This window comes from Scatophagus argus, chromosome 20, assembly GCF_020382885.2.
Source record: "Scatophagus argus isolate fScaArg1 chromosome 20, fScaArg1.pri, whole genome shotgun sequence".
Lineage (NCBI taxonomy): Eukaryota > Metazoa > Chordata > Actinopteri > Scatophagidae > Scatophagus > Scatophagus argus.
The window spans coordinates 7358022-7370399 of NC_058512.1; the positions used below are offsets into that span (position 1 = coordinate 7358022).

At 36.9% G+C, this 12378-nt stretch overlaps 1 protein-coding gene across 1 annotated transcript in view; it reads left to right on the forward strand.

The window, feature by feature from the left end:
• brinp1 (bone morphogenetic protein/retinoic acid inducible neural-specific 1) overlaps positions 1 to 12378 on the forward strand; it is a 103226-nt gene that overhangs the window by 41026 nt on the left and 49822 nt on the right. The window contains exon 3 of the mRNA XM_046375526.1: positions 9150 to 9340. Coding sequence (XP_046231482.1) covers positions 9150 to 9340 — 191 coding nt within the window. The remainder of the gene's footprint in view (positions 1 to 9149; positions 9341 to 12378) is intronic.

Genomic DNA, 12378 nt, shown 5'->3' on the forward strand with positions numbered 1-12378 from the left:
GAGATCATGCTGCACTGTTTCTGTGTGGGTACGTCATGTACAGAATGAAAGGGAATAAGTCAATACTGTGTGGGAAGACAAAATCGCTTCACGAAGTCATCCATGGGGGAATTACCATTATTGGATCAAAGTATCCCCAGTCCTCACAGCTTGCCAGCGTTTTCTGTTGAGGCCCTCTTGGTGGACCACTATCAGTCAGCTGAGCGTTGCTCTATAAAGAACCATTGTGGCAAAGATTCAACCAATAATGTCTATGGAATGTTTAATGGTCTTTTTTAAATAATGTAGGATGTTATAATGCAGAATCTTCATGGGTAAGATCTTTGATAATTCATTTTGGACCTCCGTGGTTGAACCTCCAGCTGCAGTCCTGTATGAAACCCCCTGACTTTCACACCTCTCTTTCAAACTTTCACCATACCAAAGCCAGTGATACAGATGTAAAAGATGCAATGTTTGAGTAAATACAACACAGGAACTGAGAAGTTGCATCTGTACCGTTAAATCTCTCTCTAATTGAGCGTCCATCCTCAATTTTGCCAAACAGACCCCTCCCCCCCATCATACTCTGCTTTTACTGAGAGCACATAGAGAACTCAGTGATATTTTGTTTGCTTTTCATAAAGTTGTTTTGATGGATTATTATGAACCATTAAAACAGCTATACGCTAATCCAGGGCAGTAGCCCATCAACATAAGCACTGCCTCTGAGCTACAAAATAATGTTAAATTAGTTTTATGAGTACAGAAAATGTGGAAATTGTAAATGACTTCACAGAACTGTAAGCAAGCTTTGCAATAATCAGGAAAGGCTCTTTATACTGTTAGCATGAAGCCCTAATGTGTACAGCTGATTTAGACTTTCAGTGTAGTAACTGGATAGACAGATTGACATCTCCACATCTTTGATTGAGTGTTTTATAATGTGACAATAAATGTGACTGTTTTTGTATTGTATCCTTTTCAACCAGCAACTGAAGTTTTAGTCAAGTCATCCCTAACAAACAAGTAGTGGAACAAATGACAAAAAATGAAGGGTTCATCCTTCATCCTTCATCCTTCAAAGCTTGAAAACTGATGTTATCTGTTCCTTCTCACATCAGCACGAGCAAACACTACAACATCAGTGGCACCAAACAAACACAGCTTATTCCATGAAGTTTCACAGGCACCATGAAAACAACTGCAATCTTGAAGGGGAAACAAATTCTTCAGTTAAAATGGAAAAAGAAATGGGGGGCAAGAATGGGCAAAAATAGCAGAAGTGAATGACTCACCAGATATGAAACATACTGTGTTAAAGGTGATATGCAGAAGTGGATGACTGCAGAGTAAATGTGAAGGAAGCTGAAGGAACAATCACGTATGGTGTGGAGACTTCCAGAAGCAATAGAACACCAGGGTTTACAAAATAATGTCATTCTGAATTAAACATTTGATGTGGCGTCAGCTGGGTAAATATTGTATCCTTCTATATAGTGAGACTTTCAGCATATTGAATATTGTATCTTTATCTATAAATAAAAAGCTTGAGGTTAAAAATGAATGAAAGTTCCTTTAAGAGTATTTTTTGCGCTAAAACAATTTAATACTTTTGTGTTTTTATGTTATGTGTCACACCAATCTAGAATTAATAATAATTATAATAACAATAACACCTTTTAATTTTACAATACTGTGGTATGTTAATCAATCAATAACATCAACAACCAAATATTAACTTTCCTGGAACAAGGTCAAACTCATGCCAAAATCCTTCCTCATGCTTTTTTTTTTTTGAAACAAATGTAAATTTGTTGCCCTCATAAATAATTTCAGATTTTGCTACTGTCTGTTTCATCTCACTCTCAAAGCACTTCAAATTTTACATTTTTAAAACAACATCAATAAAAAATGCTATTTTCCATTGCACCAAATGACATTCTTCTGTGATAGGCAGGCTTTATACTGTTACTACTTTTAAATTATGATGTAACTCAGTACAACATAAGCATAAGGTGCAGCTATAGAGTTGAATCATCGTCTTTCTGACAGTCTGTGTAAAAATGATCGTTACAAATAGAATACAAAGAACATCAAAGCTCTACTCTTTCCTGCTCTCTCGTCTGCTGTATGACATATCATGGAGGTTATTACAACTTGAAATTACTACTAAAAGTAAGAGCACTGTACAAAGATCAACGTTGTCTTAGTGAGTCAGTAGAGGGAGATTCAATTCTAGATCAGATTTTGTTTAATCTTTCACATCTGTTAAAATAGTACTTTGATTCAATAACTATAAGCCAAAATGTGTATTTAATTAAAAAAGTGCAATGAGCTGGTTTCAGTCATTAGTCTCATTACAAGCTGAAGCACAAGAAATGACAAATTTAAAAAATGCTCATGCAACATTTAGGGCAATATTTTTCACTTTAATAGAATTAAATGACACTGTATGTGTCCTGATAAAACACTGCAGTCACTGAATGATATGAGCAAGATTTATTTTGGTCTGTTTTTGTTCTTGGATTTTTTTTTTCCTTTTAAAAGCAAATGCATCCTTTAAATCTTCCTTGTAAAACACTGAGTGCCACACTGTTGCCCTTTATGACAACATCTTGTCTGCTTCAAATAAAGTCAGGGTGTTTTGATACCACTAACATGTTTATAGTGAGGTGTAATATTTTTATTTGGTCTGTTTTATCATAAATGGCTGTTTGGTTGCCTCAACTGAAGAGAAATTGGCACAGCCTTTTTATCAATTTTATTTTTTTTATTTAATTTTCTAACCACAGACTGACAGAGGTCAAGATGTAACTGAATAACACTTGCTTCTGAATATGAAATGCATTTGCATGTTGATACTTTGATAACAGTATGAGAAGAAGACAAGAAGCCAAGTACGACAAGTTCCGTAATTTACTGACACTCCTGCTTTTATTGTTTTCTCATGTCATTCATGAGGCATCCAAAACACGTCTCTGTGTCCCGCAGAGCAACTCAACTAATTAGAGATTTTCTTTCTACAAAACTGTGCCTCTCTTTCCTCTGTGCTGCCACACTTTCACTTTGAATGTCTGTCATACGCTCTCAAGGTTTTTTTTTTTTAATCTGGGCTCCAGCAGCAGGATCAACAACGTGCCTCTGGTGACACACTGTATGATGGTCGTTTCCTGCCTCTGTCAGAGCTTTATGGAATATTCAGTGGATGTCAGTATAGCTCAGCTGTAATTGAAGAGACAACATGCTGCCTAGGAGGTGTTATGACATGAAATAGCCACACTTTCTATCCATTATGGTTGCAGAGAGCACGATAATATTCATAACCTTGTATTAACCTTGTATTCATACCTGTACAAGCAATTATGCTGTAATACAAAATAAAAATAATAAAAGAAAAGTATTATAATCATATTGTAATGCACTGAACTATTGTTATAAGGTATCATTGTCATTTTAATGTGGGAGTAGTAGTATCCTGAGTGGCATAACAGTGATGAAGGCCATGTAGGATTTGAAATATACTCCTTAAAGTTTAAATCACGAAGTGATGGTCCTCAAGATTGGTGAAAAAAGTTAGCCAGAAGCAAAAAGATCTGTCCAAAATAAAACAGAAGAACAACTGTGAGACCAATTGGGTTTTCTGTTTTCAGTACAGCCAAACAAACTGATTGCAACCTAATTCTTGCTGCACATGACAGGAGTAGTTTTCCACTCAACAGTAGACCCTGCCACAAACAAAGAAAGCACACGAAAGTAATTACTCAGTGTAAATACACTGAATGATTACTGCAGGAAAAATGCTTAATGGTAATTTTTAATTTCATGAAAACAATAAGGATTATAATTTCAGTGTCCAACAGCACAATTTTAATCCTCTGGTCTAACGCATGATCAAGTATTTGAAACTGCAAATTATTTGGTTCAAAGCATTTTAAGTTGATCATTACTGAAGTCAAAGTAATAAATCCTGTTTATCATTAGTTTTGTTTTTTGCAGATTGATTCAGTTGAACTGGCTTAGTATACATACATAGTATACATATGCAAAGACTCAATGGTTACATCCATTTCAAACATCAATAAATCCAAAATAATAAAACCAGGACATTGGCAGAAATGTCCTAAGGCATTCTGTTAAATTTTTAATTTGTTTTCCTTCTGCCTTCTCAGTTATACATTGCATTTTTTATCCAGCTGATCCTGAAAAGATGACTTACATGTTCATGACACCCGACGTGTCCGCACATTACTTTTCTTCAAGCATTTCAATTGAGGTCTAAAATAGAAGCACACATGTTAGAGCAGCCAGTACATTCATTATAACAAATGATCTCTGGAGAAAAAACACCCCCCTTCAGTGTGTGAGATGAGGAGGTTGGCAGTTTCATTGCAATAATGTATTTCCTAGTAGCTATGGCTCATGTGTGCTTGACTAAAATGTGCTGACACAAACATTGGATGGAATGGAATCAGACGAGATGGTTGTTTTAATGACTGTACAGGAGAATTAACAGTCATTCACTGATTCTCTAAAGAATAATAAATAAATAAACTATCTCCTCTATTATACAACAAACTCTTTGTTTTAAATGTTGCTTGCTAGAATTTATGAATATATGGGGGATCAGTGAGTGCATATTATCATGCATACGGGTCCCCCATACAATATATACAGTATAAGGCTGCACCAGCAAATGTATTGTATCAGGCAGTCAGTACCATTTACAGGATTTATAAAATAAACTATTTATTTATGGCCCTCTATTTATGTATCCTGTATGTTTTGCAGGTCACAGACACTTCCACACAGGCAAATGTGCCCACCCTCCTACGCGAGTTACATGAGCACCAAAAAGTAATAATCACCTACGTTTCCATTTTCCTCCTATGCAGCTGCAGTGCCATTTATCTCCTCTTAACTTCCTTTGATAGGTCATTAAACCGGTCTTGGAGCTGTGAAGTAAAGCACTGAATCATGTCGTGGGTTCCATCTGCTGGCATGTCTAATCTAGGGCAGAAGGGCCCAAGTACGTATGGCTGCCATATGAAGTTTTATGTAATAATTGGCAGTGACGAAGTCATGCAGAGGATTCACTGAAAATGAATTGATATCTGAGGGAGTTAACAGCAGCAAGGGATACAGTGAGACAGCTAGGCAAAGATTTGAATGGAAGAAATTTGGGTACATCTGCTGCAAACAAAAAGTCTCTCTCTCAGCTCTGCTGGCTCGAATGCTCCAGATTTCAGAAATAATAACAATGTATACTCCTTATAAAGCTTAGTCACGGAATAGGAGCTGAATCAGCTCGTACTAGCATTAGTGAGGAGACCAGTCCTACCAGGACTTGTGTCTTTGCAATGTGGAGGAATTGCAAAGTTGTCAGAAAGTAGTAAATCTGCAACTCTGCCACGAAGTATTTGTGAACATCTAGCTGGAAAAAAATACTTGATGGGGTATCTGATCAGAGTATGCAAAACACAGCACAGGGTTAGAGCCAACATTCCCTTTATATAAGCATTCATTCACTTATTCTGAGACTACATATTCACTTCTTTCTGCTCTTTGTTACAACTAAATGTCTACATTTACATCTTCCTTGAGAGGGTTGTCAAGATTACCTTTGAGATGCTGGTTACATTATGAGGTTGTGTATATGAAACAGTCCACTGGCAGGGGGAATTCAACTTTAAATGCTAATGCAGAGTGCTGAATAGAGCATTAAAAAGTGCTGCAGTCTCGCCACGCTCTGGCAGACTGACACATCGCTGACTGTGTGTCAGAGAATTTAAACAGAGTAACCAACGATCAATCTGACCACCTATTCATGGCTAAATCTTTATGGGGAGCAACTGAGGGCTGTGAAGGAAAAAAATCTCAGCAGAAAGCTTTGGATGAAGTTGTTATAAAGCATTATCATGTAGCTTTTAACCACACTGCTTACTTTTCAATTACAGAATCGTTTTATGGGGTGATAACAGAACCACTGGGCAATAAAACAATCTCTTAAACAAACCTTTACAATATTATGGTGTTTTTAAAATGCTTTTTCAATAAGCTGCAGCATATTGAAAAGATGCTTACTGTGTGCATGTTCCTGGCAGAATTCGTACAATGCACCTTTTATTTCAACTTCTTGTGTATTTCTTAGTTTGTTTTTATTACAATCAAGTGCACAAGTTTATTTGCACATTTTCAGAGTAGCTTGTTGTGAGTGTAGACACCTGTCATGGGCAGCGGTCAGGAGATTGGACACATTGACTACCAACAACATCATAGCCTTTCACAGAAACCTTGAAAACGTTTTGCAATCTGCAGTGCCTAGAAATATGGCAACGCAACTTAAGCAAACATGGACCCCATGACTAACATTTTGTATTTACAGCCACAAAAATCATCAGTTTTAGGGAGTTAATCTCACCAAACCTGAGGTTGTAGAATTGCTCCTATTGTGTGTATTCTGTTCCCATTTAATTTCTTCAAGATTGACTTAAAGGTACAGCTGTGAGTAGTAATTGCCTAACCAGGTAGCCTTTTTGGACTGAGGCATGTTGGCTATTTTGCTTGTGTTTATATTATTGCAGCATTTAAACAAGTTGCTTATTTATGTATTTTGTAGACCAAAAAGCTAAGACATCTTGTTGAACGTAATAAATACATCTCCTTGCTGGATCTTTGGAACAGTCAGTGTAGTTGGGCATTGCACGGTCGCATGTTCATGTTCATGAGTCCTGAGAGGAGGAGGTGGTCATTTTCAGTTGAATACTTCCTACTTCCTCACTCCCAAAATCTAACAACTCTAACAACAACTAACAACTTTTATCAACCAACTGTTGCCTTAAATGCATTTTAGCAGGATATCCTGAAAGCCCCAGGAGCATCTAAAATCTACTAAACATGCTTGGTCTTGGATTGTGGTGTGTGTTTGCTTTTCCATTTTATTCTTTTTAATTTATCTGTCTCTCTGTTTGCTGGTTCGTTTTTACAGCGGATTTATATGCCTTCATTGAATGCAACTCTGATCTCATTTAAAGCAGGCTTTTAGGGATACATTATCGAGAAGATAAAGCCTTTTTTTATACTTGATCTGATGGAGCATTTATTGTACTTAAAGTCACACACGTACTGTAATTGGACTCATCATAAATGGGCTCATCATATACTTAGGTTTGCATCATTAAATACATCTAAATTCAATATAAATCTAATCTAGTCTAATCTGGGGGAAATGCTTTTAAAACTATCAGTCAGTAACTAGGAAATTGCATTTCCCCCGTCTATAGACTAAGAAGAATTACTTTTAAGCTCATCCCTGCAGTGAGGAGAGTGTGAACTTGTCCATATGTTTGATTGTGATGTTTGCGAATGTTGACAATCCATATGGAAACAGAAACATTTTTGAGATCAACAGAGCAAATGATGATGAAAACAGCTGTTTATTGAGTTCGCATTAAAGGAACCAACACATCAGAAACCCTTTTCTTTTCTCTTGCCTTTCCCTAAAAAAATAGATATATTGAACTACATGTAGCAACACCTTCTTTCATAACAATAACAATATTTAAATTTGTATGCAACTTTCTGCACCAACAATTTTAACTCACAAAGAAACCTACTTACATGAATTCCCAATCACTGACTTTTAGTTTCTGGATATGCAGGCATTAGCCCCTGACTCACTAACAACATGCCTTCTCTTCAGACCACTGAAGAAAAAGTAGTGTTTTTATCCTCAGGGCAGCAATATTTGGTTTTTCTGTAACCCTCAGAGTTGCAGAGACGCCTGTAATGTCTGTGTGTAGAAATGTTTTCTTGATGTGTCTCTCAGTGGGTGCAGAAGCAAACATCATGAACATCCATACAAATAGTTTGCTGAATCTTTTTAATATTTATGCTGCAGTCAAAAACAACAAAGAGAGAATGGTGAACAGATTCACAAGCTATAGTATTGGTTTTTATTTTGTCCCTTGGTGTCACTTGGTTGTTGTTGTTGTTGGTTTTTATTTTTTTGTAAGGTTCAAGTTGAGTGTTATGCAGAGAAAAGGACCTTGAGCAATTTAAATGAAAATCGATCACAGATGAACATCATAGGACACCGGCAAAGAACATTCAAAGGAAAAAATGATGTTTTTGTCAGAGTGAAGAAATGAACACAGCATACAAATGTGTGTCATTTTGCCTTAAAATGAACTTTAATCTGAATTTTTGACCAGTGTTCAAAAAATCGATTCTCTGATTCCGAATCGATTCTCATATTATTTTGGATTATTAAGATCGATTCTTACGTCCAAAGATCCATTATTTTAATACATTTTCCTCATACGTTTAATTCACGCATGCACATGTGTGCAGATATGAAAACAACGAACATGCGTCGGACACTAGCGATAATATTAGGCATTGAAAACGCCTGAAACGTTCAAAGGCACTATCTAGCAAGAGACAGATAAGCTTGACAAAAGCAAAGCGATTTGCAAGGAATGCCAAATGGAAGTGAAGTATTGTGGGAATACGACCAACCTCAGGAACCACAACATCACCAAGATCTCATGTCCAAACCGTCCACCGGGTCGCAAACAGATGAAACTCAAGCAAAATCTACCACTACCAGCCAATTCTGCATGTTCTCTGTAACTGAGGCGATTGTGGGCTTCATTTGCAAAGATATGCGCCCGTATTCCGTTGTTGAAAACGAGGGCTTCAGGTGGCGAATGAAAGTAACGCAACCGCACTACATTATGGTGTCTCGCAAACATCTCTCTGAAGAAGTCATCCCAAACATGTAGCAGTCAGTCAAGGAAAATATGAAAAGTAAGCTTCATTCAGTAGTGAGTCACTGCACCCTCACCAACGCTGACCTCAATCAATATTGGCTCAGATTGGATCAGATCGGATCGTGATAATCGATTCTGAATCTTGAGAGTCGGAATCGAATCGATTCTTGAAATTTGAATCGATACGAAGCCCTACTTTTTATTGCCTTAATTATCCGAAACATTAGACCAGAGTCTACACTACCAGATGTGTATTGCTTCCCACAAATGCATTTGATGAGATGAAGTCAGGGTCATTAATGTGTTATCAAGCTGTTTTAATTATACTCTTGATAGTGTGGTTGTATATACCAGGTAATTTTGGTGTGAGCAGTTTGTTTGTTCTGTGATTGTCAGGGAATTTGCACGTTGGAAGGTGAGGAACACAGCGATCGAGAGAAGGGACCTGATCCGGAACCCGGTGCCACTCATGCCTGAGTTCCAGCGCAGCGTTCGTTTGCTGGGCCGCAGACCCACTACTCAGCAGTTCATTGACACCATCATTAAGAAATATGGAACCCACATTCTCATCTCAGCCACTCTGGGAGGTAAGAAAGGTTCACTGGTTTTATTTGAAGAACTGCGGCTTGTTTACAGGCTGTGTCAATGAATTTATTTCACTGATAAGGTTGGGGAGGCTCTTTTTAGAAACAAAATTTCTTGGGATGCAAATGTGACTTATGTAGGCAGGTTTTGCCCCAAATATAATGGAGCACTATGTCTGAGCCTTGCTTCTATATTGGATAAGAGAAGGTGGAATATTTCTAAACAGAAATCTATAGTACATACCTATGTATTAAATTGTGAAGTTGTATTTGGTACTAAACCACTACTATAAGTATACTACCTATAATTTTAAGAATTTTTTCCATTAAAGTGATAAATATTAATCACAGATAATACCTCAACCATTTGTAAAACAAGACAGAGTCCTTTTTAACACCTGAATAAATAGATAGATAGATACTTTATTGATCCCGAGGGAAATTCAAGTTATTCAAATAATTCAAATTCAAGTTATTCAAATTCAAATAAATAGCTCTCTCTTCATTTTTGCAGATAAATATCATTATTCCTGTGACATATTATTATATTGTGAAACTGCAGGACCACAGTGTCCAGGATTAGTCATCTGCCTGTTTGCAACAATTCAGTGAAACAGTTTGGGGTCAAGTTGTTCTCCTGAGTGGTGCTGAAACACTCTCCCACAGCAAAACTGCAGCTACATCACAAGAGGGCAAGACAAAGCAGACTGAATACATTTTCACAAACCAAATGACTGTCTTCCAAAGCAAGATGAGGGCAACTTAAAGTGACCACAGCGAAAGAGCAGCAGACTTACTGAATCATTTTATGAGACATCTTGGTGCCAGAGCAGCACTTGTATCCAAAAAGCTAAACTCGAATGAACAAAGAACAGCACTGGTGAATGAGCTGCCATTTCCAATCTTCTTATCTTTGATGACAAAGTGTGTCTAAACATTTTGCATTTGGACAAACAACCCCATGTGTCTACGAAAGCTAAAATCTGAATCAGTTTTCAATTTTTAAACTGATTGTCAATGGACAGTTAATTGTGATGGGGCTGCTGTATGAGAAGTTGAGACCCTCACATGGCTACATTCATGTATGTGGATTTCTCAGTGGTCCTGGGTGGGTGACTTGAACAGGACTGACTCCACATTGAGCATGTGCAAGTGTTCCATCCGGTCTAGTTTATTTTCCATGACACTGATGCAAAATTTCCACTAAAGCTATGACAAGACAATCTTATATCTACAGCTACCAAACTCCATGGGATCATCTGATAAAAACAGCTGTAACTTCTTAAAAATAATATAAATTCTCACAAACTACAATATTGTGTGTGTGCATGCCAACCTACCAAATACACTGTGGAGAGCTCAGAGTTTTAAGTTTTCTGTATGAAAAAGATGAGATAAAAATGACAAAACAGTATATGCACTTTTTTTAACTTTCTTTTTTAGGAAACAAAAATTGTAAAAATTTTAATTTTATGTGATGAGCCAGATGGGGACACCCAACACTGAAACCATATGGCGACATACCAGCTGATCCACAAACAGCAATTAAACTGGGAGGTTAAACATTGCATAATCGGCTTAACTTTGTACACATAGCCACTATGTATTTTAGCCCCTGACCATCTGTAGACTGGGAGTCAAAATTCAAACCTGACATGTTCCCACAGGGGGTGTGAAGAGTTTGCCACGTGAAAAATAAGCATCACATTAGCTTTCAGTTGCCACAGTGTGTGCTGACCCCCATCCAGAACTCAGAGAAATGCTCTCACAGCTTGTTTACTGCCCCAAGCAAGATTACATGCAAATCAGAGTATAATATCGTTTGTAGTTTTACTTTATAGATCTACACAATGTTCTTTTTCTATAAGCGGTAGATGGACCAAATGTGATAAAAGCATGCTCATTCCAGAAGAGTTGAAAAGACAGCTGCACCAGTGAAAAATGCTCTAAAATCATCGCTTCACTTTCATTCACGACACACTGAGACCATTACAGACATACATATGGTAATTACATTGTGATGTACATGCTAAATTTAAGCTGAAGATACTCTTCTTTATAAGTACTTATTCTTTTGCACCTTACAGGTAAGTGGGAAAGGATGTTTCTCATATGTATTGCTCTGACAGGCTTGTAAAGGGTGAATAAAAGAAACACTTAGCACATATCATGTAGCCTCCATTATGGGGAAAAAACCCCCCAAACTTTTCTCTCTACTTTAAAAATTACGTAAGTGCAATTTTTATCAAAGAAATGTTGTTATTTTATGAAGCCTGTTTTTAAGGCATTCTGTTTTTTGTTTTGGTGGATAATAAATAACCCCCACCGCAACCCCTCCTCTTCCAAAATCATGCAGTTGTAAGCAAATATATTTTTAAAACTACATTAAACTCCAAATTCCAAAAGCCCAGTCTGGAAAGAGAAATAAAATGCCTCTAATGGATGTTATCAGTATTTTGGATGTGCTTCCAAAAATGAAAGTTAAGCACCCCTGCTGTCCGAGTCTAAATATAAATGGCTTCTCCCTCGAATCTCTTATCTTATCTCAAGCTCTCAGGGATGCATGAAGGCAGCTAACTGTGATTGCTTTGCCAATTGCATTTCATAGATATAATTAGTAAGATAATCCACTCTTTTACCCAAACCCTGTATTATATAATTGTATGCATGAAACATTGCCAAGTAGTCGCTCTAGTTGTGTAAAATTATGTTTGTGCCTGTGTAATCTCACAATCAAATGCCTTTGAGAATTATTCAGAATATTTCTGTCATTTCTGTCATATTTTTCTTTAGTGACACTGTACAGACGTGGAGACTTGGAGCTTGGAACATGCTCAGCTGGTTTAATTAGGTTATATTTGTTTCACAGTTTAGAAAATAAAGGTCATCTCAGGTTGAAGGTGAAGGGTGTAGAGATTATGTTCAGTTTATCATCTATCATCTCCCTTTGTATTGTTCTGTTCTGTTGTCTAATAATTATAACATAAATCCAACTTGACAATTGATACTTAGATCCATAAAAGTTTAAGCATTTAATAAAG